We start from the raw sequence: 27,426 nt of genomic DNA, 5'->3' as shown, positions 1-27,426 counted from the left end.
ACAGATGCTTAACTGACGGCCACCCAGGCACCCCTTTAAATGCATTTGAGCTGTTCTCTGGCAGTTCCATCTCAGTGGTAATTATAATTCTAATTGATCTTCCAGGCCTTATATAGGCTAGCAGCTCTCTAGGAAAATTAATGATAATGAAATAGAAGAGTGTATTTTAATTCAAAGTTAATAAAAAATAACTGAATCAGGATTTAACAACCTCTGAAAGTCGCCCATAATTTGGAATTGAAATTATTATGTGTGGGAGCCACTCTAGAGTTATTTATAATGGGTGTGGGCTTTGGATATTTCACTTCCAATAACAATGGATTTGGTTTGAAAGAATTCTCCTCTTGAATCTTGAAAAATTATTGAAGATGATATGAAGATATTTTCAAGATGAAAAAAATAAAGCAACAGAATTACTAGATGGAAGAGCTTCACAAAGAGCAAGCTTGATCAGTAGCATGTGAAACAAGCAATACAATTACATTTGCTAAGACAGAATTTTTAATGTTCGATCAAGGATCAATATTTAAATTCCTCTGATTTATCTACCAATAATTCCACAGTGCAGATGAAAAAAAATTCCCATTTCATGTTTTGATAAGGAAAAATAGCAATAATAGAAGCAAATGCCCCAAATACATTTCTTCCCTTTTTTTTTGCAAAAGAAATCATTTCCAATAATCTAAGCCTTAACTATAAATATGGTTATAAATTAACATTGTGAAGGAGAGGGTTGAACTCTTTTTTTCTCTCTCTCTCTTTTTCTAAAGATTTTATTTATTTAAGAGAGAGAGAGAGAGAGAGGAAACACAAGCCAGGGGAGAGGCAGAGGAGGGAGAAGCAGACTCCCTGCTGAGCAAGGAGCTTGACATGGGGCTCGAATCCCAGGGCTCCAGGATCACGACCCCAGCTGAAGGCAGGCACTTAACCAACTGAGCCACCCAAGCACCCCAAGATGGTTGAATTCTTGACCAAGTAAAGCCAGAATCAATAATTACTTTTAAGACAAAAAAAGCAATAAATTTCCTTCCAGTAAGCTAGTAATTCCTGGGCAGAGCTGAGCCATCAAGGATTAGTATTAAATTCCTATTAAAAATAGGAATTGAGTAAATTCAAAGTCTTCAACTCTTTCTTGTTATTCATTTACTGATTCATATATATGTAATCATTTACATATTCATTCCTTTATTCCTTTATGAATTTTTAAAATATTTATTAAGTGCCTGTTATTTGCAAGGCTCTTTTTAAAATTATATTCCAAATTCCAATAAATCATAACTATCCAGAGGAATATGTTCTTAAAGAATTTAAGCACCTTTGAAATATAGTTGAGCTCTTTTATTTCTGTATGCATTAAAGATACACTTTATTAAATGTTACAATGAATAGATTTATAGAGCAACCATGTATTTAATTTCAAACACAACTTTTATATGCAGTGACATTTTACAATGTCAGCAATGGAAATTGACCTGTAAGTAATTTATATAAAAAAGGTAATTATTTAACCACAGATAGGGGACAATGACTTAAATTTGTTTGAAGATTATTGTGAAGTCATTCAAAATTTACTAAGCATCAAGGGTCCACTTGCTACCCAGCTGACATACAGAATTGTAGACAGTTTTTAAGGCAGTTTGAGAGAAAGGTGAAAATCTTAGTAGTGGTTTTGAGGCGTGGAAAGTTTTATTATAGTATACCAGTTGTACAGCAGTGTACAGTGTTGTTCATAGCAGAAGAAAAAATTTCCCCTTGACATCATCTATTCCTTTGAGTATAGTTTGGCCATTTATGTGTGGCTTGCATAACTGAGAATTAAATGATCACAAAAATAAACAGGTCGATACAGAGCCCATTTATATAAATCCTAGTTAATTCTCTTTGGTTAAGCTTTTAATTATATCCAATTATTTCCTGTTAGCTCATTGAAAATCTCCTGACAAATAACCGGGTGACGATGAGCAGCATCACATCTTACATGTTATTTTTTTTAGGAAACATCACACTAATTATGACATTGCCTCCAGTTATTAGGCAAACAAACATAAAATATTGTTATTTCATTTCAGATGCGATCTGTGAGCCGAGTCTTCAAGTTTATTGACATGCCAACAGAAGAAAGTAAACCACCTACCAAGTCATTCAAACCATCCAAGGATGCCCAGCTCTCAAAAGTTTTGATTACTGAGAATCATCATGTGAAGGAAGATGACATCTGGCCCTCAGGGGGCCAAATGACTGTCAAAGACCTCACAGCCAAGTATATAGATGGTGGGAATGCCATATTAGAGAACATTTCCTTCTCAATAAGTCCTGGCCAGAGGGTGAGCTTTAAATATTCCTTGCTTTGTTTGACCTGTGTTTAGTAAGTAAATCTCAGGAGCCTCAAGCAATGTGTTGGTAAAAATCCATTGGTAACATCATTATTGTAGACTAAGCCCAATATTGAATATACATATTTCAAGTTATTAATTGTGAAGCCATTATTTTTTCATATGATATTTAGTTTGCTGAGAACAGAAACGATATAGTTGGTTCATTTTAAGTGTGATTCTACTTGTAGAATATCTAATCGATTGCTAGGTTACTAACTAAAAGAAGCTGTTAAATAAACCAGAATTATAATATGTTCTAAATTTTGCATCTTGAAACTGTCTTCCATTTCAGGGAAGAGAAATATTTTGTTGTTGACTCTAATTTCTTCATGAATTATACCTAATTTACACTCTGTCCAACAAGTGGTATTTTTTTTCTTAGCTTTGTTTAGTTTATTTGGAATTCTAATCGAGGTATGGATTATTTAGATTTTTTCCCAATAATTTACTAAGCAAAAGTTATTTGCTAAGCAACAATTTTATTATTTAGTAAGCAAAAATAACCACTCATTATTTTGAGGTGGTCCTTATAGATCCCAGCCCTGGGCTGAATACATGAGTGGTATTCAGATATACCAATTCTGGAATTGATTCTTGGAGAAAGTGGCAGTTATTCTCCCTATATTTCATGTTCTAGATGTGGTGTTATATTTTATATTTCAAATATATTTCAAATTATATTTTATATTTCGGATCGCTTATTCTGGGCTGCTCCATAAATCTAGACAGAATTGTTATATTCCTTTGATTGTTTATTTCTTAAAATTGAGATAGAATACAATAAAGCCACTTCTTATGAAAACTGAATTTTAAAAACTTTATCTCTTTGTGATTTAATTTCAAATAGAGATTTTTTTTACCATTGAGATAATGTTAGTAACCTTTGTTAGGCCACCATCACTGTCACTAACGTAGGAACAGACTATTATTACTTACTTTGGCCCCTCGGTTTAGGAATATTTCATAATTTGATGCATTGGAAAAAAATTTATTAAAGAAAATGTAGGGTGAGTAAAAATGTTTCTATATACCATGCTAAACTGCTTGAAATGGCACAGCAGAGATTCTGACTCTCCTTTTTAATCATACAGTTAGGATAAATACATACTATTAAAATTACTTCTTTATTATATTTTTGCTCATCAAGAATGGGATTTGTTTTTTTTTTCTTTTTTTGAGAGAAAGCAGGGTTTTTTTTTAATTTTAAGTTTTTATTTTGATTCCAGTTAGTTAACATACAGCGTTATATTAGTTTCCAGTATATAATATAGTGATGCAACATTTCCACACATCACCTGGTGCTCATCACAAGTGCTCTCTTTAATCCCCATCACCTGTTTAATCCATCCCCCCAGCCCACCTCTTCTCTGGTAACCAGCATTTTGTTCTCTATAATTAAGAGTCTGTTTCTTAATTTGTCTCTCTCTCTTTTTTCCTCTTTGCTCATGTCTTTTGTCTCTTAAATTCCATGTGTGAGTGAAATCATATGGTATTTGTCTTTCTCTGACTTACTTTGTTTAGCATTATACTCTCTAGTTCCGTTCATGTCATTGCAAATGGCAAGATTTCATTCTTTTTCATGGTTAAAAAATATTCCTTAGATAGATAGATAGATAGATAGATAGATAGATAGATAGATAGATAGACAGATAGATAGATAACATCTTCTTTATCCATTCGTCAATTGGTGGACACTTGGGCTGCTTCCATATCTTGGCTATTATAGATAATGCTGCTGTAAACATAGGTGTGCATGTATCCCTTTGAATTAGTGTTTTTGTATTCTTTGGGTAAATACCTGGTAGTGCAATTGTTGGATCATAGGGTAGTTCTATTTTTAACTCTTGGAGGAACCTCCATACTGTTTTCCACAGTGGCTGTACCAATTGACATTCCCACCAACAGTGCAAAACAGTGCATTGTTTGTATTTCTGTGGTGTTGGTTGTTATTTCTCCTCTCTCATTTGCAATTTTAGAGAGAAAACAGTTTTAAATCAACATAAATGGAAAGTTTGGATTTAGATTAAATTTATCCCCTATATTAGAATAAGGTTGTTTATGTTGTTAAGTTATGCTTTAGAAATATGTAAATTTATTTGCCTTTGTTCCTCCCTTGCATTGAGAAAACACATAATTAAGTATTCTCTTTTGCTTTGCACATGAGTGAATGCAACAGGCAGCAGAGGATGTTCTTGAGACCACCATGATAGATTCCAAAAGTGATGTCAAGTTACGAACAATAGCAGGAAATAGGTTGATATAAGCCAGAGTGAAAAGCCTTGGTAAATTATTTCCTTTCCCTTCTCCTGACATCCTCCCAACCGTTTGCTTTATTGATGCCCAATTTCCCACTAAATTAAATTCAACCAAGTCCTAGTGGAGTGACAGAATTTGCAGAGTCCTTATTTCTGTAGGTAGTTTCCTTGACGTGAGAGTAATAATAAAACATGCTGTAAAATGAGAAAGAAGCAGTATGCTTAGGGATTTTATGTTCTCTGAACCTTTATATAGAAAATAGGCCATATGTGTTCAGTAACTATTCTTTGCAAGGAATGGTAAGTGCTTTGGGGGAATTGAAAATTACTTACATAAGGATCTTGCCATCCAAAGAGGGAAACTAATGTTTATTAAGTGCTTATCATGTCCTAAGCACTGTTTAAAGACATTTATTTGCTATCATATTTGATCTTATTTTAATTCCAAACGTAGATATTATTACCCCTTTTGTGCAGTGAAAGAAACTGAAGTTCACTTAAGTGAACGAGTTAGCAGGGATCTTAAACCCAGATCTGTCTGACTTTAAAGTTCTTTTTCACCTGCTTCCCTTAAAAGTAGAAAAAGAAGGAGCCAAAGGAGAGAGGAAGAGAGTGAGAAAAAGAGATATCTGTCCCAGACGATGACCATCTAAAAAGGGAAATGCAACATCCAGTAAGAAGTGAGGCAGATCACTGTGAAGTTAACAAAGCTTAAATTTCAGAGAAGTTTTCTTGCCTGAGCCCCTTCCAAGGCCCTGTACTTAATTTTTTATTTCTAATTTTGAAAGCTTTATTCCTGGGAAGAACTCCTCCATAATGTATAAGTTTCAGTTCCAAAAATCCTTGTTATACCCTTGAATAAAAGATATATAGATAAAATGCTAAGGTAAGGAGGAAGCAATTAGTATCAACTGGGAGTTGGGCTATTCAGGGAAAGTTTTCCACAGGAAGTCGCATTTAGAAGAAGTCTTTGAGACTTGAACTGTGTATTTGAACAAGCAAAGGTGAGTGAAAAAGGATGCTATAGGCAGAGGGAATAATACAAGACATGGGGCATGTACAGAAAACAATGACTGGTTTGGTCAGATTGGCGGATGCTTAAAGGATAAAACAGAAGACAAATTGGAGCAACGTGATGGAAATTGTGAATCATGGGAGCTGAAATAATAAAGGAAGTTGAAGATTCAGAAAATCCTACCCAGTTTTGCTACTAAGTGGTCTTTGGTTATCTTCAAGAGAGCAGTGATTCTCAAAGTATGATTCCCTGGATCTGGATCATCTACATCACTTGAGAACTTGTGAGAAATACATATTCTTAAGCCCCACTCAACCCTACTGAATAAAAACTCTGGGTGTAGGGACCGTGGTCTGTATGACTGATACATGCCCTTCCAAGCATGAGAGCCCAATTTAAGACAGTTATTAGGTGTAGAGAGCTCAATTTAAGACAGTTATTAGGTGTAGAGAAGGCCCAACTCCAAAGAGTTAGGGAATGGGTGAGTACTGAAATGAGGAGTTATGTAGAACACCAACGGTGGTGGTGGGAAAGAGAAAGAACACCTGCCTAAGAGGATGGCTATGTGGAAGAATTTTGCCTTTGCACTGTAGAGATTTTGTTTTTTGTTGTTTTGTTTTATTTTGTTTGTTTTTTGAGACAGAAGGAAAGCAGGTAACTGGAGTTAAAGAGAAAGATGAGAAAAGAGTTAGGAAACTGAAGGTGTTCATATTATACAGCCTTGATCTTTTAAGTCAATTATAAGTCATAGGAATTGAGTAGTGTCAGTCCTGTAACTTTGTTCTTCTCCTTCAGTATTGTGTTGGTTATTTAGGGTCTTTTGCATCTCCATATAAACTTTAGAATCAGTTTGTCAGACCCACAAAATAACTTGCTGAGATTTTGACTGGGATTGCATTGAATCTATAGATCAAGTCGGGAGGAACTAATATCTTGACAATATTGAATCTTCCTTTTCATGAACATGGACCATCTCTTTATTTACTTAATTTTTCTTTGATTTCATTCATCAGAGTTTTGTGGTTTTCCTCATCTAGATCTTGTATATATTTTCTTATATTTATATCTAAGTATTTTGTTTTGGGAATGCTAATGTAAATGGTAATGTGTTTTTAATTTCAAATTCCACTTGTTCATTGCTGATATTTAGGAAAGCATATGTATATTAACCTTGTATCCTCCAACCTTGCTATAATCACTTATTAGTTCCAGGAGTTTTATTGCTGATTATTCTAGATTTTGTACATATATAATAATGTCATCTATGAGCAAAAACAGTTTATTTCTTTCTTCCCAATCTGTGTGCTTTTTATTTCCTTTTCTGGTCTTAATGCATTAGCTAGAATTTCCAGCATAATGTAGAAAATGAGTTACGGGAAAGGACGTGCTTGCCTTGTTCCTGACCTTAGCAGGAAGTCTTTGAGTTTCTCACCCTTACATATGATGTTAACTATAGGGTTATTATAGATATCTTTATCAAGTTAAGGAAATTTCCCTCTATTCCTAGTTTGCCGAGAGTTTTTATCAGAAATTAGCATTGGATCTTGTCAAGTGAATTCTGCATCTATTGTCACAATTATGTGATTTTTCTCAGGTTAGCCCAGTAATAGAATTGATTATGTTAATTCATTTGTGAATTTTGAACCTTGTGTATCTGGACTTAATCCCACTTGGTCATGGTATATATAATCTCTTTATACAATGTTGGACTTGAGTTGCCAGTATTTTGTTGAAGATTTTTGGTTCTACGTTCATGAGAAATATTGGTCTATAATGTTGGTCTTCGCCTGGTTTTGGTGTTCTGTTATTGTTGGCCTCAAAGAATAGTTAGGAAATATTCCTCCTGCTTCTATCTCCTGGAAGAAGTAGAGGATTGGTAGAATTTCTACTTTAAATATTTGGTAGAATTCACCAGCGAATCTATCTGGACCTGGAGATTTCTGAATTGTAAGTTTGTTAATTATTGGTACAATTTCTTTAAAAGATATATGCCTATTTAGATTGTCCATTTCTTCTTGTATGAGCTTTGGAAGATTGTATCTTTCGAGGAATTGATTCATTTCATCAAGATTATCAAATTGGTGAGCACATAGTTACTTATAGTTTTCCTTTATTATTCTCTGACCATGGGATAGGTAGTGATGTCCCCTCTTGCAATTCTAATGTTAGTAATTTGTATCACCTCTCTTATTTTCTTAGCCTGACTAAAAGCTTATTAATTTTATTGATCTTTTCTAAGAACCAGCTTTTGTTGATTTCCTCTACTGATTTCTTATTTTCAGTTAGGTGATTCTACTCTAATTTTTATTATTTTTCTTCTGCTTCCTTTCAATTTAATTTACTCTTCTTTTTCTAATTTCCTATGGTAGAAACTTAAGACTATTGATTTTAGATCTGTCTTCTTTTCTAATATGTGCATTTAATGCTATAAATTTCCCTCTGTACCACTTTCACTGCATGCCACAGGATGGTTAGTGTGAGCTGGAGTTGGGTATTTTCATTCCCTAGATCAATTGGATTCTAATAAAAACCCTAGTAGGTTACAGTCTCATAAAATAGTTTCTCTTGTGGGAGGACTCGTGAAGAGCAGATTTCTTTAATGCTCTGGAATATTGCAAAAATTGTTGCTTTCTCCTCCTTCTGCTGGATGCACCAAGGAATTTTTCTATGTTCTTCACTGTGAGAAGGTAAACCTAGTTGGGCTCCTGGAGGTAATACTCACAGAGTGTGGAGCCCTTCTACAAATGGCCTCCCCTGGACTCTTTTACTCTCAGACTTGTCCACACTGAGCCTCCAGTAATTTGTCAGTTACAGTTTAGGGTTTTTTACCCTGATTCTCGTTTCTGCAGAGGTTTTTGATCATGGTTTCTTCTCTAGTAAATTGTGATTCTCTATATCTGTCTGTCTGTCTCTTCATTTATGGTGGCTGTGGTTTGTTCTGTATCTTCACTCTCTAACAGATGTTAGAAGACTTGATTTTTCGGTTTGCTCAGCTTTTTACTTGTTCGGACAGAGTGCTAACATTCAAGTTCCTTATATTTTGGACCAGAAACCAGAAGTCCTGTTTTTCATCTTTTCATCTCTTTGCCTAACACATTGCCTAGCTTACTATATGTTAAATATGAATGAATGAATAACTTATACCTACTTCTAGGTCATATAATTGATTAAGATAGGAATTGATTGTTAAAATGTTATTCTGAGCAGCTCTCTTAAGATTGCTCTTTCTACTGCCTTGCCCTTAGAACAGCATCTTGCGATCTATAACAAAATGCCCCAAACATACTTCTTGCATGCTGAATTAAGAAGAAGACTCAAATTTGGGGCACCTGGGTGGCTCAGTCATTAGAGTCTGCCTTTGGCCCAGAGTGTGATCCCAGGGTCCTGAGATCGAGCCCCACATCGGGCTCCCTGTTCTGCTGGGAAGCCTGCTTCTTCCTCTCCCACTCCCCCTGCTTGTGTTCCCTCTCTCGCTGGCTCTCTCTCTCTGTCAAATAAATAAATAAATAATCTTAAAAAAGAAGAAGAGGAAGAAGACTCAAATTCAGTATATTATTTTGATTATCCAAAATCCTGCAAGATCAGCTATGGTCTAATTCATCTTCTTGGAAAAAAAGAAAACATTTAGAAAGGACTTAAGTGGGCATTTCTTGTTTAATTTTTAATGGATTTCAGCATTCTTGGTGAGATGGCGTGCCTGAGTTCATTTGGGCTGCTGTAACACGATATCATAGGCTAGGTGGCTTATAAATGACAGAAATTTATTTCTCACAATTCTAGAGTCTGGGAAGTCCAGGATCATGGTGCCAGCAGATTCATTGTGTAGTAAGAACCCACTTCCTCATAGATGTTTGTCTTGTCACTGTAACCTCATGCGGTGAAAGAGGAGAGGGAGCTTTCTGGGGTTTCTGTATAAGGCCATTAATCTCATTCATGATGGTTCCACCCTCATGACCTAATCACCTCCCAAAGGCCAACATAAGAATTTGGGGGGGACACAAATATTCAGCTCATAGCATGGTGAAAGATTTTAAAAATTAGTATTTTATGCAAAAAAGTTATTCAGTCTTCATAGTAAAACACTTTGTCCATAACAATTATTTTAGGGAAGAGATGTCTCATTATCTTCTTTGCTCTTAATTTAGGCCTTTAATTCACAGAATCTGTATTTTATTTTTTTTTAAAGATTTTATTTATTTATTCGACAGAGATAGAGACAGCCAGCGAGAGAGGGAACACAAGCAGGGGGAGTGGGAGAGGAAGAAGCAGGCTCATAGCGGAGGAGCCTGATGTGGGGCTCGATCCCACAATGCCAGGATCACGCCCTGAGCCGAAGGTAGACGCCTAACCGTTGTGCCACCCAGAATCTGTATTTTAAATTTTATTTTCAGTTCATGAGAAATAGAGCAATATTTTTACAATGAACTTAAAAAAAAACTATTTTTTCTTTTTAATCTCAAATAGTTGTTTCCTTAAAACCTTTTGATTTCTTTTTTTGCCTGAATTTTAACATCCAGATTACCTTCCCCCAATAGAATATCTCTTCCTTTTTCCCTTTTCTTTTCCTCTCAAAATGCAGACTGGGATTCTAATTTGGAGCCAGGTCCTTCATGATAAATGTAGACTTATCAAAATGCCTTAGGTGGTGAATTGTGTCTATCACAGTACTGGACAGTCCTCTGATTAAATAGATATTTAATAGTACTTCAAAGTCTATTCTTTTGGGTGAGCTTACCTGCGTTCTTTATTTGTAGTCTTTTCAAAATCCTGAGATGCCAGAAGCAATTACAACAGTATCAAGGGTTCAGATCATAGCAGCATAAGCACTTATAGGTCTATTTGATTTGTTAAACACATATGGCATCCTGTCTTGATAAAAATTGGTGTTTAGTAGCTGAATCATTCAGCAATTTATCTTGGAGTTATAAGGAGCATATTCTCAATAACTTATTATGTTAAGAATTATGTTTCATTAATGATAAATATATAAAAGGTACCATTATTATCACTTTGGTGATCTAAATTTCATTTTATTTGTGAGACCACAGAAGTTGAAAAATAATTATAGCAGGTTTCAGTCTGTTGCAATACTAAAATAGTGAATCAGGCACTCTGAAAAGAATGTACTGAGACTGTTCTATTCATGGTACAATGCAATTACAGCTAGCACCAAATTCAACACTGCTTAGCTGTCCACATAATATTTTGATTTATCTTGATCCAAAATTCTCAGAAAGGAAGTTCACTGAAGTTACTAGAAATCACTGACTTGGAATTAGGATATACCTTAAAAGCTCATTTGCGGGAAGTACTCTGGCCTTATTCAACAGATCACTGAGAAGCCTAGAAAAACAAATCCCGGAAAAGAATTATTATGTGCCAATTACATAAACAAGAAGACTTTGTTAGGTATGAACCAATAAGATTCCTTGCTGTTAAAAACATGTCAGACACAAGGCAATATCAGCAGTTCAATAATATAAAAGAACCAGAGAATAGCTACAAAACTTTAAAGCTAAACAAAAGGTCTACCAATTGCCTCTCAATTTAGTCTTAAACCAACATAAAAACTGAGTTCTCTAAAACTTTCAGTATTTGCTTCTTGAAAGGGAACATGGTCATTTATCCTAGTTATTAGGACCCCGGCTAACAATATAGAGGTCTGGACCTCAAGGTACTTTTTATAAAAAATTTGTGACATGACTTTATTATTACTTAATCTATTTATTTTTAAGTTTTTATTTAAATTCCAGTTAGTTAACATACAGTGTGATATTAGTTTCAGGTGCACATATAGTGATTCAGTACTTCCATACAATACCCAGTGCTCATCACAACAAGCGCCTGCCTTAATCCCCATCACCTTAATTTTACCCATCCCTCCACCCACCTCCCCTCTGGTAACCATCAGTCTGTTCTTTACAGTTAAGAGTCTATTTCTTGGTTTGCCCCCCTCTCTCTTTCTTTCCCCTTTGCTCATTTGTTTTGTTTCTTAAATACCACATATGAGTGAAATCATACGGTATTTGTCCTTCTCTGACTGATTTATTTCACTAAGCATATTACTCTTTAGCTCCAAGGGCACCTGAGTGGCTTGGTCAGTTAAGTGTCCAACTCTTGATTTTGGTTCAGGTCATGCATGATCTCAGGGTTGTAAGATAAAGCCCTGAGTTGGGCTCCACACTCAGTGAGATTCTCTCTCTTAAGAGTCTCTTTCTTACCCTTTGCCTCTGTTCTTCCTTTGATCATGCTCTCTTTCTCTCTCTCTAAAAAAAAAAAAAAAAAAAAAAAAAAAAGAGAGAGAGAGAGAGAATTAAATACTCTCTAGCTCCATTCATATTGATGAAAATAACAAGATTTCATTCTTTTTTATGGCTGAGTAATAGTCCATTGTATATACCACATCTTTATCCATTCATCAGTCAATGGACATTTGGGCTGTTTCCATAATTTGGCTATTGTAGATAATGCTGCTATAACATCAGGGTGCATATATCCCTTTGATTTAGTATTTTTGTATTCTTTGGGTAAATACCTAGTAGTGCAATTGCTGGATCATAGGGTAGTTCTATTTTTAACTTTCTGAGGAACCTCCATACTGTTTTCCACAGTGGCTGCACCAGTTTGCATTCCCACCAATAGTGCAGGAGAGTTCCTTTTTCTCCACATTCTTACCAATACCTTTTGGTTCTTGTGTTGTTGATTTTAACCATTCTCACAGGTGTGAGGTGACATCTCATTGTAGTTTTGATTTGTATTTCCCTGATGACCAGTGATACGGAGCATCTTTTCATGTGTCTGTTGGCCATCTGGATGTTTTCTTTGGGGAAATGTCTATTCTTGTCATATGCCACTTTTTTTTTTTTAAAGATTTTATTTATTTATTTGACAGAGATAGAGACAGCCAGTGAGAGAGGGAACACAAGCAGGGGGAGTGGGAGAGGAAGAAACAGGCTCATAGTGGAAGAGCCTGATGTGGGGCTCGATCCCATAACGCCAGGATCACGCCCTGAGCCGAAGGTAGACGCTTAACCGCTGTGCCACCCAGGCGCCCCCTCTTCTGCCACTTTTTAAATTGGATTATTCATTTTGGGGTATTGAGTTTTGTAAGTTCTTTATAGATTTTGGATATTAACCCTTTATCAGATACATCCTTTACAGATATCTTCTCCCATTCTGTAGGTTGCCTTTTAGTTTTATTGATTTTTATTTTGATGTAGTCCCAATAGTTTATTTTTGCTTTTGTTTCCCTTGCCTCAGGAGACATATCTAGAAAGAAGTTGCTATGGCTGATGTCAAAGAGTTTACTGCCTATGCTCTCTTCTAGGATTGTTATGGTTTCGGGTCTCACATTTAGGTCTTTAATCCATTTTGAATTTATTTTTGTGTATGGTGTAAGAAAGTGGTCCAGTTTCATTCTTCTGCATGTCCAGTTACTGTCCAGTTTTCCCAGCACCATTTGTTGAAGAGACTGTTTTTTTACCATTGGATAGTCTTTCCTTCTTTGTTGAAAATTAACTGACCACATAGTTGTGGGTTCATTTTTGAGTTTTCTGTTCTGTTGCATTGATCTCTGTGTCTGTTTCTGTGCCAGGACTGTACTGTCTTGATCACTACAGCTTTGTACTATAACTGGAAGTCTGGAATTGTGATGCCTCCAGCTTCGCTTTTCTTTTTCAAGGTTGCTTTGGCTATTCAAGGTTTTTGTGGTTCCATACAAATTTTAGGATTGTTTGTTTTAGCTCTGTTTAAAAAGTGCTGTTGGTATTTTGATAGGGATTGCATTAAAAGTGTAGATTTCTCTGAGTAGTATGGACATTTTAACAGTATTTGTTCTTCTAATCCATGAGCATGGAGTCTTTCGATTTCTCTGTGTCATCTTCCATTTCTTTCATCAGTGTTTTATAGTTTTCAGAGTAGAGGTCTTTCACCTCTTTGGTTAGGTTTATTCCTAAGTATCTTATTATTTTGGGGGCAGTTGTAAATGGGATTGATTCCTTAATATCTCTTTCTTGCTATTTCATTATTGGTGTACAGAAATACAACAGATTTCTTTACACTGGCTTTGTATCCTGTAACTGAACTGAATTCATGTATCAGTTCTAGCAATTTAGCAAATAGTCTTTCAGGTTTTCTATATAGAGTATTATGTCATCTGCAAATAGTGAAAGTTTTACTGCTTCCTTACCAATCTGGATGCCTTTTATTTCTTTTTGTTGTCTGATTAAATTTGTGATATGACTTTAAAGCAAATGACTTCCTCTTATTGAACTTTCCTTCCCCATACCTCATCTACACAAGGCATATTCAGATTGCTTATAAAAGCTTTACTGTTGTGGTTGAAAAATCAAGGCATATGATGAATATATTTGTACAGCATGGGCCGATTCAGAAGTGGAAGTGTGCATATTAAATTTCACAAGATTTTTAAATAAAACTTGACTTGGTATTTGACCAAAATTAACTAAATTCATTTGTTTGTTAGATCAACTAAATATATTTGTTCATTCATCTGCCTTCTCTCTCTCTCCCTCCCTCTCCCTTTTACTCTCCCCTTCCTCTTTCCTTCCTTCCTTCCTTCCTTCCTTCCTTCCTTCCTTCCTTCCATCCATCTATCCATCCATCCATATGTCCATTTGTCCATTCATGCATCCTTCTGTCTACCTGACCCTCAGTCAATCCAAAAAATCATTTATTGAGCACTTTATGAGCACCCACCACTATGGCAGGTGCTGAGAATTCAGTGGAAAACAACATAGATCACCCTGTCCTTGTTGAACTTAAATTCTTGGGGTTAACACAAGGAATAATCAAGAAAAAATAAATACAGTAATTACTGCTTCTGATTAGTAGTATGAAGAATGTCAAAAGGGTATTGTGTATAACTTTTGGCTTGATTTTCTCAGTTGTCTCAGAGAACAAGCATTCGTGAAAGTCTCATTACAGAGCTCTTACGAACAAAAGACATGGTGTCATTATTGTTTACCAACTTATCCCAAAGGCCTGGTTTATTACCAGTTTCCTAATAAGTATTTAATAAGTTATTATCATCACCAGTTGTTAGAAGCTCTAAAGCATGCATTGTGGTCCATGCACTGGTTCTGGTTTATAAGCTGTTAGTGGTTTCTGATAAGTACAAGAACTGAGAGGAAGCATATAGAAATTCATTTTTATTATCTTTTAAAGTACTGATATGCAGTGAATTGGAAACAAAAAAAAAACCAAAAAACAACAAAGCAAAACAAAACTGTTCTTTGCCACAGATAATACAAAAAGCATTACTCTAAAAGACCACTGGCTCGACTCTCCTGTAAAAAACAAACAAACAAACAAACAAAAAAAACTAAGTGATAAAAGAGAAACAGGAGTCATGTAAGGGGAAGGAAGTAAACATTTATTCAGTGCTACTAAATGTTGAGCTGTATTTCAGTGTTCAGTTAATGACTGCAGGAATGTTCTGCCCACTCAAAGCATCTTCCTTCAAGTGCTGGATGTAAGCCCACATGGAACACGGAGGTGGGGCCCCTGTGGGCCACCTGTAGCACCTGATCTCCTCTTGCAATGCATGGCATTGTCCCTTCCGTTCTATGCTCTTAACAGTCTTTTGGTAACAAGAATAGTTTTTTTTAAATTTCTTTTCCTTAATATCCTTTTTGCTTCTCCAAGTTCTCTTCCTGCCAGTCAGGGTAGATGTAAGAATTTGATTTGACAACTGTCCAAGTGCTTATACACCAAGTGGCAAGGCTTGGCCTGCCTTCTCTGGGAACACAGAGCTCACTGAACTTTTTCTTGTTTATTGTCAGGCCCATTAAACTGGTGCTTAATTATTATGGACAGTGTCTGAACGTTAGAACTGTTTCAGATCCGTTAATTTTCAGGCTCATATTCATGTTAGGAACTAGATCAAGCTATATAGGACCCTGCTTTTGGCTTAAGGCCATCCTTAGAAATGGTATGCATTAAGACACTGTTATCTTTGTTTTCCTTGATGTGAAATGGGCATTTTTAACCTATATGCCATTAGTAAAGGTCAGTGATAAATGAAATGTCCAGAATTAAAAGTCCAGTTCCTTATGGTCAGTTTCTATATTCTTTTCCAGGGTTGCTCTGCCTCAGATCACTACTGGTCAGAATTGGGAGTGTTACAGAAAGGTTTGAAAGAATAAGGTGAAATCTTCCCCTGGTGATATTAAAAAACACACACACAAAAAAAACCCAGTTCCATTGTTTATTAGTGAAGTATTATACTAGATTACATTACTTGTATGGTGTCTGTCACAGGAGTAATTCTGTCACTCTTGTTTTCTAGGTGGGCCTCTTGGGAAGAACCGGATCAGGGAAGAGTACTTTGTTATCGGCTTTTTTGAGACTGCTGAACACTGAGGGAGAAATCCAAATAGATGGTGTGTCTTGGGATTCAGTAACTTTGCAAGAGTGGAGGAAAGCCTTTGGAGTGATCCCACAGGTAAGTCAGAAAGACTTACTAAAAAAAAAAGTGACTAACTATATATATATTTTTTACCATTATTTGACACTTAAACACAAGCAAATCACATTTCCCTGTAAAATATATTTGTTATTTATTGCTATCTTTTTTCCTGCAATGCAGTGTTTTCACAGGGAAAAAGAACTATCTCTAAAAGTTTGGAACTCTCTGCCATACAGTGATTGAACTATCAATAGTTTTCACAGCATTTCCCAGAAGACACAATACACCTGGGAGCATGGGACTTTCATTTTTAATCAGCGTTTTCTCCCCTCCTTCAGTGGCCTGAGCTCCAGTTACCAATCCCAGCAGGTTGAGAAATGCTTTGCAAGATGTAAATGATGCTGCTGAAATAAGAAATGCTTGGAAGCATGAAGTTGTGGAATTGAACATAGAAAGTAAATGATTGTTTTTTGTTCTTTGGATAAAATGAACCATGTCAGATGGATCGGTAGCTTTTTTTTTTTTTTTTTTTTAATGTCACTCTTTGATTTGGGGTCACAAAGGATCTCTAGCTTCCCTGGCTTAGTAGTTTTTTCTCTGTGTCATTGTAGAGGAGGATTTCTTCTATGTGAGACAAATAGCAGGAGTTCTAGTTCAAAATGCTCCTAATGGAAGCCAGGGAATGTCTTTACCAGAGCCAAATCTGGAAGGCACGTGCTGCATTTCTACTGGCATTTGCTTTCTTCTCTGTGGACATATTCACTGCTTTAGTTACCATTGCTCCCTTTGTGCCAATGGGCTGAATCCATTCCGCAAGCACGTTCTAAACAATTCTCTGCATTTAACACAAAATTAAAATGCCAGGAGCGTCTCCCGATAGATGGACTATAAATCTAGCCTGAGAAAAAAGCTTCTATTTCTTGATAGATTACCTTTAGTGGAACATTTGCTTTTTTTTCACCTAATGAGGCACTAAATATTGTAGCTGCTGGATTGATGCTTTTAATTTTTTTGTCTAGACTTTGCCATATTGCCAGAAGCTTAATCCTGGTCGAGCTTTTGAAAAACAGTATTGTTTTTCAGAAAGAAAAAAAAGATTGTCAGATGGTCTAAAGATAAAGAAACACTGGGAATACGAGTATCCCAAGGTGATAGCCTTAGGCAAGATAACAATGTTGAAGAACACAGAATAGAATCGGGTTGTCTGGTTGTCCAAGACGCATTGCTGTTCATTTGACTCTAAGTCTCCCGGTCCCATTTTTAACTGCTGTAGTGAAGGTTTTTGTTTGTTTGTTTTGGTTTTTTTTGTCGTTCTTATTCACACAAATCTATGCATTAACATAAGGACAGCTCTAAAAAATAATTTCAGTTTCACTGAGGATCCTTTAGTTTATCTGTCATGTGATAGATTTTTTTTTTAAAGATTTTTTATTTATTTATTCGACAGAGACAGAGACAGCCAGAGAGAGAGGGAACACAAGCAGGGGGAGTGGGAGAGGAAGAAGCAGGCTCATAGCAGAGGAGCCCGATGTGGGACTCGATCCCACAACGCCGGGATCACGCCCTGAGCCGAAGGCAGACGCTTAACCGCTGTGCCACCCAGGTGCCCCATGTGATAGATTTTTTTAAAATTATGTGTTCTATTTAACGGACCTAAATATGCAAGACCTGGAGGAAAACTGAATGAACCACTTATGAAAATACTTTATCTTCTCTTTCTGCTGAAGTAAATCTTCCAAACTTGCCTTTATTTCATTTTCCCTCTTCGGTGGCTTCAAGCTTTATAAAATTACATCAACTAAACAAGAAATACTTTGAGATATGCCTTCAAAAATGCGTGATCTTGCTAATACAAATGCATCTCATTCTACATTTTTATGACCCCATTTCTGGGACTGTCTCCTAGTATCACAGGGATATCTGTAGACAGAATGTACAACTTCTTCTACAGTGACATCTTGAGAACATTAAGTGAATGACCGAAAAACAGAGGGCAAACTCCTCATACATTTTTAATATCCTAACTAGGAGATGCTTTTATTTTCCTAACTTTCCTTTAGGAGTTCAAATTAAGTGATTTTCTCTTCTTTGCCTGGAGTTTGATCTTTAAAAAAAAAAAAAGCAAAGAACAAAACAAGGAAGAAACGGTAAAAAATCCAAGAACTGTTTTTATTTGTGTTTCCATCTTTCTTCCTTCCATCTTTCTGACCTTGCAAGGGAATCTCTGACAGGGAAACATCAAATATTTCTGGGTAAATTAGTCACTTGTTTTGAGACACATGAAACAGGGACAAATATTGAATGAAAACCTTTTTCTCTCCCTCATAGTGATCCTGAGACATCAGCTGTGGAATCACAAGATGTCATTAGTTTTGGCAAATTCTTGCTCTGTGTGTGTGTGCGTACGTTCTCTCATGTAGCTAGAAAGCAATCTTGGAGAATGCACCAGCCTAGAAAAAAGGGTACTGTGTACATTTCAAGGTGAAGCCTTCTTTAATTTGTCTCACTTTACCTGTGAGGTCATGTCTGAGGGCATGGGGAGGGGGCAGTGTGTCCTCCAGTCAGAGCCCCATTGCCTTAGGCAATTCGAATATCAAGACTTGAAATTGTTTAGTAGCCTTGAACTTTATTCTTGAAAGACAGAAAACAATTTTTTAAACGTATTTGTAAAACTTCAATTATGACTTTGAAGGGCTGCAAGCTGTTTCAAGTAAATAATCAGGTCTATACTTGCAGTGAGACCTTATGATCTGAAAATAATGCATGCCCACATGTGACTGTCCACCACAGAGTTGGAAAGTCTTTTGCTGTGAAGGGTATCAGATAGGGCCAAATCATGTATCTCTAGATTCGAGCAATGGAATTGGGAGTGCAGCAGTTCTCATTCAGTGTAATAATAATTAATTAAATAATTAGTTGTGAAACTCTTATATGTTTACAATTATAACGTACTGTAATTCTATATGCTATAGATTCTGTAGTTATGTGAAAGGTATTGAGGTCCCAATCCCACCTGTGAGCTTCCAATGAGAAGTTCAAAATTGAAGTCAGAGAGCAAAAGAAGAAACCAAAAAGATAAACCAAAGATAATTAATTAGATACAGTTATGAATCAAGGCGTGGGCCTGTTCAGGGGGCGCTGTGGGTACTTATGGGGGTGAGTACAGCCGGAAGCCCTGTTGCTGCTTCCACCAGCTCACCGTAGCTGTATCCTTCCTTCTTTTCTCCTCCCACTGCTATGAACAAATGAGTACGGGCAGTTTCACAGAGAAGGTGGTAATTAAGGTGGGTCATAATGGGCACGTTTGTAGATTTTAGAAAGGTTGGGGGCAGGGTGTGGTGGATTCCAGACAGACAGGGATATTATAAACACGTACAGAGAAGGGGATTAGAAAGAGTTGGGGCGCAAAGGGCAGGGGAGGCCACATGTTAGGGAGTATTAAGAGAAAGAGGGAAAGACTTGATAAGTACTGTCATGGCTCAGGGAGGAAGGAGTTGACTCTTTCTGGGCCAGGAAGAGCAGGGTGAAGGTTGCTGAAGGGCCTCCTGCCAACAGCAGCATGTGGAGGATGGACTTCTGGGAGGGAGTGTGAGAAGCAGGAAGGTGGGCTGAGAAACTCTCCAGCTGTGATGTGGTAAGATCCTGGACTATAGCAAAGACCACAGCGGGGACGGGGTGCCAAATTCAAGGGAAAAGAGAAGGGGTGCCTGGCTGGCTCAGTGGGTAGAGCGTGGGTGATCTCAGGGTCGTGAGTTTGAGCCCCATGTAGAAGGGTAGAGTTTGCTTAGGAAAAATAAAAAAAGGGAGAAGAGAAAAATAACTAGTATGGATATTAGTATGACACAACTTTACTATTTCTGAGCCAAAAAATTTGAAAATTTTAACAATTTTGTCAGATCTGTAAATCATTTTTAAAAATGCTATCTCTATGGGGTACCTGGGTGGCTCAATCGTTAAGCGTCTGCCTTCTGCTCATGGTGTGATCCCAGGGTCCTGGGATTGAGCCCTGCATTGGGCTGCCTGCTCTGCTGGGAGCCTGGTTCTTCCTCTCCCACTCCCTCTTCTTGTGTTGCCTCTCTTGCTGGCTGTCTCTCTCTGTGTCAAATAAATAAATAAAATCTTAAAAAAATAATAATAATAAAAATAAAAATGCTATCTCTAGAAAGTGTATACTGGAAAGTGTAGTGTAAAAGGTTGTGAAACATTAAATGACTTTACAGAAACCAAATATTTGAATGTCTTACATGCAGCCATTTACATGTAAATAAATAATATATACATTAACATTATAAAATTATTCTCTATTCTAAATCTTAAACATTTTTGACTAATACTCTAGTCACCTTGTTCTTATTAATGGATATTCTTAAAGCCAAACAACACTTATTTTTAGACATTCTATAATGCAACCTTAGAATCTTGATTTGTTTGAATTGGATGGATTTTTATTGTACAGATTCAACTTATAATAAAATTTTGCAGACATTGCCAGAAGGTGAGATCACAGCCACTGTGATGCTTATAAGCATTGGGGCCACATTTTAATAGAACTTTACATGATATATGTATATATATATTCCCCTTCTGGCCAAAACAAAACAGCACTATAAACATAAGGATAAGGAGTCATTCCTCCTGCTTATTTAATTTATGCTGCATTCAATTACCATGGAAGCCAGATTGCTTTTTTGTTTCATTTGACATCCAAGGTTAAAGCTACTGCCTGCTGTTCTGAGATGTGAGCAGCTCTGAGCACCCCACGTAGGCTCAGCAGTCTCCACTGAGTTGAGGAGTTAAGGAATCAGCTTCAGGAAAGAGATTAGTCAGCTGGTGAACAATGGTGCTCTCTTTATTCTTCCTGGAGTCCCAAGAATTGCTCTTTGTGCCATACATCCATGACATTAAGTAAATATCAAATATTTGCACATCCTCATTTTCCTATTGACGAATAGTTTCTTAAAAGAGAGGATCATTGTGATTTTTAGTTGCAGCTGTATTTTTTGCTGTATAACCCATCTGACTGTGTCACCTTGGCCAAGCCACATATCTTCTTGGGGCCTTGGCTGTTTCATTTGTAAACCTGGGGAAAGGACATAGGTGACCTGCAAGGACCTCTCGGCTTTAGAGATACCTTTGTGGAAACTTCAAACAGTTCAGAAAACAGAACTAAGACACTGGCTGGCACCTCCAAAAGGAAGAGATGCTATTTATAAGATGAATGAAATGTGTAGTTAATTGTATGAAATTTAATTCTAACTCAACTGGTCCATTCAGTTAATTTTTTAAAAATTAAAATGAAAGCATTACTTTAATGCTAGACAACAAACTCTAAACAAAAGACCTACAGAATTTCTGAGTGGTCTCAAATCCACTACATCTAAGGCTTTTGGATGTCGAATTTCCACAGCTTTCTTCCTTCACAATTTTTAATATGTATCTATTTTAAATAAAATGAACATATAACATATTGCCAAACACTTGATAAGTACTATGTATAAATGATGAAGCTATTATGAGATAAAGTTAGGCATACCATTTCTCAACTATGACGCAGAAGATCAAAGTTTAATGGATAGTTAGTATTATTCTTTTAAAGACCAGCCACGGCAAGAATGGACAGGCTGAGATTCTTAGGCGGGAAGAAAGAATGTATAAAGAAACTGAGGAAGTGAAATCAAGCCATGTGGTTGGGGTGAAAAACAGAGGGGGTGGAGCAGGGCGCTAAATGAGCCAGAAGAAGTAGAAGGGAGTAAACCATGTAGGGTCTGCAGGCCATCTTAAGGATTTTACATGTTGCCTTGAGTGTAGTGGAAAGTGAAAGGTTTTTTAAAAGGTTAATGATAATCCAATTTAGAGGTGTAGCAATTGCTTTGGTTGCTAAATAAAAATAGACTGGAAGGGAGGCAAGAGTGAGAAGAAAGAAGTCAATTAGAAGGCTCTTGCAGTGTTCCAGAGAGTGATATTGGTGTTTTGAACTATTTAGTGGCCGTAGGGATGGAGAAATAACTGGATTTGAGATATATTTGAGGGGAAAATCCACAGGACTGATGATTGATTGTATTTGGGAGGATCAGGGAGAAAGAAGTCATGGATGACTCTAAAGTTTCTGGATTGAGGAAGTGAAGTGGCCATACACTTATCAAACTGGGGAAGCCTATAGGTAGAGTAGGTTTGAGAAGAAAGATGGCATTTCCCCATTTGACAGAACACTGAGGCTCAAAGAGCATGGGTTCCTGTTCATGGATATACCTACTGGGCCAGAGCTGCATTGTTACAGCATCTTTGCAAGCCACGTTACCTTTAATCACTTCCATGGTTGCTTTGTTGTCATGCTACTTTTGGCCTCTACCCATGGTCCTCCCGAATAATGACATTATTCCATTTGGCCAAATTAAAATTTCCTATTGTTCTGTTCACTGGATGTGTAAATATCCTTGAAGGTTACAAAGACAGTGTAACCTGTATAAAAACGCTTCAACTCAGGTTCTGCCTAGGAAGAGGAAGCAAGCCTCTCCCTTCATGGTGCAGGAACTGAGCCTATAGCCAGGGGATGGCCAGTGATGCTGACACAAAGGCTATGCTGCTGAGCACTGACTGGCTCTTTATAGACCCATTGGGCTGCTTCAGCCCAACCTTTAATCATTCCTAAGCCCCAGATCAGAAATAAAAACTGAACTGTGTAGGACTTGAGACATTTCGCTCTGGTGATAAGGAACACATATTTGGAAATAAACACCCTTGGGTTTGAATTCTAGCTCCACGATCTACTAGCTAAGTGATGTTGGAAAAGTCACTTAAGTTCTCCCAGCTGCAATTTCTTCCTGTGCCATCATAGGATTTATTTCGTTAGGCTGATTGGAAGATAAAAAGAGATAATGCATGTGAAGAGTCTTACCTGGAATATGGCAAACCTGTCATAAAATGAAGCTCTGTGTTCCCGCTGCTTGGTTCCTGGCGGAGATAACTTCTCCAAAGCATGTCATGATTGTCTGATATGTGGTAAACCTCACAGTGGTTATTTCCTGTCTTTCTCAGTAATGCGAGGAACCTTTTATATAAAGAACCACAATATTTTTTTAAAAATGTAAAAAACAGTAAAGAGCAAAATTCCCTTGGTAAGCCTTTGGACTTTAGGTACGAAATAAACCCAATTGCTTAAATAATGAATTGACTCAAGTTTTCAGAGCTACTTCTTATTTGATTCTTCGTTTATCAGAATTCCCCAGTAATGCTGTTTGTCTGCCTGCTCTCTTTAGCTTATTGGGACATTACTTTGATTTCCTGGGAAGCTTGGAGGAAGATGCACAAATATATCCATTGTCTTTTGAGTTATGTATTCATCCCTTATATCCACCTCCATAAAACAACATAAGTGCCCCTAAGGAAGTTTTTTTTTTTTTTTTTTTTTTAATGAGAGAGAGGAAGTACGGGAGCACAAGCGAGTGGGGGAGGGGGGAGGGGCAGAGGGAGATGGAGGGAGAGAATCTTACGCAGGCTCCATGCTCATGACCCAGAGATCATGACCTGAGCCAAAACCAAGAGTCAGACACTTAACCAGCTGAGCCACCCACGTGCCCCAGGAAGATAATTTTGATGCAGGTTAAGAAATACCAGCATAAGTCGTCTTGTTCCCTCTCTGGATGGTTCCTGAGATATTTGTTACAATGTTGTTCTTTAAGCCATAAACCGTTCCCTGGGGAATGAGGTCTTTAATGTGACCCTCTTTGAACCTGACTGCATGGTGAGGACGCTCTTGTTCTGCCCAAGAGCCGCAGATACTGTTCATCCAGGGCCCACCTGTGTTGTGCAGTTCTTTACAGATAGATGGACACTGAGCTTTCTCTCTCAGCGTAAGGCAATTGGTGAAAACTAAGACTTCAAAAAGTGTAGTTCTTAATTCTCTTTACTGGATATTAATCAAAGGCAAAAGAAAAAAGGCAAAGAAAATATTATTCTGAGTGTTAACATCAAAAGTATTTTTCAGTTCACCCGTAGGCACAAAGAGAGGACTAAATATTAGTATTGTGACATCAGCACTTCTCAGCAAGACAGTGATTTTCTTTTAAAGCATTTTTTTTAGCACCCCAGGCAGACCTGAGTAGACAGTGATACGGCAAGGAGAGCGTCTCAGGGTGATCATCGTGCCCTTCTCCTTGCAGGGCATTAGATGGTCATTTTGTCAGCTCAGCAGGACCCACCTCATCCAGCATTCACTTAGACAAATATTTGATTTCCCTTTTTTCACTGATTTCTAAGTTGTGGCTTTCTCCTGCTTGTACAAGTCGATGTGTGCCTTGGTTTATAGACCAGATGAACCTGTGTGTTTAAATAACGTGTCTGTACTTTCAAACAATCTCAAAATCCTTTAGGAAGCTAGACTTATCAAAGGAATCCAAGGAAAGTACATGAACAAAATAGGAATTTGTTCCAACAAGTTAATTATAACTCACAAACATAATTTTTTTAACTGTTCAATTTTCTGTTACACTTGCTCTTAATAAGGAAAAGTGCTAGGAATAAAACCAAATTTTAATTTTTCACAACTTACAATGATCTGTTTCCTTATCCTAAGGACATTGGGATTAGATAAGTGTTCGTTAGGTGCTTCTAATGTCGCTGTAATGTTTTCTTTAAAAAAGACACAAATCAACTATGATAAAATTTTAAAATTTAAGAAAACCAGGGGTACCTAGGTGGCGCAGTTGGTTAAGCATCCGACTCTTGGTTTTGGCTCAGGTCATGATCTCAGGGTCCTGAGACAGAGCACCACGTGCTCAGCGTGGAGTCTGCTTAAGACTCTCTCCCTCTCCCTCTGCCCCTCCTCCCTGTGCTCTCTCTCTCTCTCTCAGGCAAATAAATAAATCTTAAAAAATAAAATAAAATTTAAGAAAACTAGTTGGTAAGTACATGGACATTTGTTGTTATTTTAACATTTTTTTCTGCTTCAAGTATTTTGCAATAAAATAATGGAAACATACAAAGATGTTTAGGTTATTCATACTTTCCTCTTTTTTTTTCTTTATTGCTCTAGAAAGTATTTATTTTCTCTGGAACATTTAGAAAAAACTTGGATCCCTATGGACAGTGGAATGATCAAGAAATATGGAAAGTTGCAGATGAGGTAAGAATGCCAACTGAAATAATTTTGAAAGAGGTAGTTCATACACACACAGGAGTGGTTGTCATAGCCGAGATGGTTTTACACAGTTACCTTTATTCCTGTATAAATATGTGCAACTTTAGAGTAGAGAACGCTAACATACCTGGAGCCCCCAGTACTTTGGACTAGGCCTCCCCCTTCCCCTGTGATGAGTCTCCAACTCTCAGGCCCCAGAGACAGCACTGCGCTAGCCTTCTTCCCTACCAGTGTACATCAATGAGACACAGGCTGGGAGAGACCCAGGCACCTTACAGGGCACCAGGATTATTTGTGATTCTATGGATCATCTCTCCACACCTTCTCATCTGCCCTCTGCCTGGGTTCTGAAGCATTCCCAGCACTTGGCGTAGCATAATCTACTTCTCTAGGAAGCATGGGTTTAGCACAGAGAAATGATGATCCTCCTGGAGCCCCTGCGAATGGCCGCAGTCTTCTCTGGAAGTCACCAGGAGTCAGTTGCTTTCAGGGGATATGGCTATGAGCCTTTCTAGGCAAAAAGTCACATGACCTAGTTGTGGCGTGCACCATCCCCTGAGGTCAGTAGGGCCATATTAGAAATATATGGATTAAAATGGAATCAAAATTCCTAAATCATACCCTGTATTTACCCAATAGGTGGTTATAGTTGAAGGCATCATATGGAAGAATTTAGAGTGCAGAGAGCAAAATTCTTGGTTTCCTTAACAGAATACCCCAGCTGTAAACTGATCATTCTTAGACATAGAGACATTATATGAAAGAAAAAAGGGAACATCAACTGTTCTATTTCATTAAATTTGAGGCTTAATCCAAAACCCTGATTGGTGGCAGACTGTAATAATGGGACCTAAAAACATTGAGATTCAAAGGTCTTCTTAGAGAACAACTTTATTTCACTATCTCCTATAGTTTTGGTCTTTATTGTAGCCTGGTTCTGTTTATCCCGAATGTTCTTCCCTTTTGTGCCTCCCTCTGGATTGGATCTTGCCAGGAGCTTTGACAGCCTTGTGAGTGTTAAACACTTACTTACCCACTGAGTGCCCCACCTTAATATGCCCCTCATAAAATACACTTAGATTAACTATTTTTATTATCAAAGTTTCCTTATTACCCAACAAACAGGGGTTTTAAAGAAAACATTAACTAAATTGCAAGTGGCATATTTGAAGATCTTTGATGTGACTTGGAGAATGAGCTATAGGAACACATTGTGGTGGGACAGAAACTGGGGAAGAAGGCATTAGACTTTATAAAATCTGCAGCTGTTGCCAAGTCACAATAAAATTTACAGAAATCAGGATCATACTAATCTAAAATTTTAGAAGACATGGTTAAAATTTTGAACATTGACATAATACATAAATTTTACCTGTCTAGATTTTCATTTGATCAACTCATATTTAGCTCTTTTTTACTGATTTTAAAAAATACTTTGCTATTCATAAACCAAGATGATGCTCTTCTTACATTCATGTCATGTGCTTTTGAGTAGTAATGATAACTTTCTGTTGAGGAGGCCCAAAGATAGCGTACAAATAAGCAACAACCCAGAGAAGCAGCGAAGCAGAAAATAATTGGTTTAAAAGTTACAAGTCCTGGGCTTTTGTCCACATGGTTGATCATATAATTTATCCAAACAGGAACATTTTGGGGTGTGTCAGTTTCTAAACTGGACAGGGTACTGGGACAAAAGGCATAAACCAGTACTGTCTGGGGCAAACCCAGACACATGGCGTCTCATCTAGTCCTCGCTGTGACCTTGGTGTGACTTGTGTCAATACGGGGAAATGAACTAAGTAACAATGGCTTAGCCAAACACCTGAATCTTATCTCAACAGCGCCTCCTTCATAATTCCGCTTTCCACCAACTGAAAATCAGAAGTACACACGATGACGACACCAGGCCAAGAAACACTTTATTCCTACCTTGCATTTGGCCCCATACTCCCCCATAAAGTGTGAAACTTTATTCTTGCTGATCTGAACTAGACTTTGTGAAGCCATGAGGATGGTGCCTCGTTACTAGTTCTAAGGCTTAGAAGCAAAGTTAGCATAAATAGCTTCCTTTCCCTTTGTGCCAGAGGCCCACACCTGCATCTCGGCACACTGAGCCTCATCATTCTATGGATGAATTTAAAGCAAGTCGAAAGGCCAAGATGGTCCAATTTTCCCATCCCCAAATGACTCAGAGCCAGATAGTTTCTCCCCAGGAG

The 27,426-nt window shown here is 37.2% G+C and overlaps 1 protein-coding gene across 1 annotated transcript in view; it reads left to right on the top strand.

Moving 5' to 3' along the window:
* Positions 1 to 27,426, top strand: part of CFTR (CF transmembrane conductance regulator) — a gene marked incomplete at its 5' end in the record, with an annotated part of 136,113 nt that overhangs the window by 100,068 nt on the left and 8,619 nt on the right. The window contains 3 exons of the mRNA XM_008705799.1: positions 2,070 to 2,324; positions 15,955 to 16,110; positions 25,106 to 25,195. Of these exons, the coding sequence (XP_008704021.1) occupies positions 2,070 to 2,324; positions 15,955 to 16,110; positions 25,106 to 25,195 (501 nt within the window). The remainder of the gene's footprint in view (positions 1 to 2,069; positions 2,325 to 15,954; positions 16,111 to 25,105; positions 25,196 to 27,426) is intronic.

This window comes from Ursus maritimus, unplaced genomic scaffold, assembly GCF_017311325.1.
Source record: "Ursus maritimus isolate PB19 unplaced genomic scaffold, ASM1731132v1 scaffold_3, whole genome shotgun sequence".
NCBI classification, from domain to species: domain Eukaryota; kingdom Metazoa; phylum Chordata; class Mammalia; order Carnivora; family Ursidae; genus Ursus; species Ursus maritimus.
The sequence above is the reverse complement of the archived record's forward strand: the minus strand, read 5'-3'. Positions and strand labels throughout refer to the sequence as shown.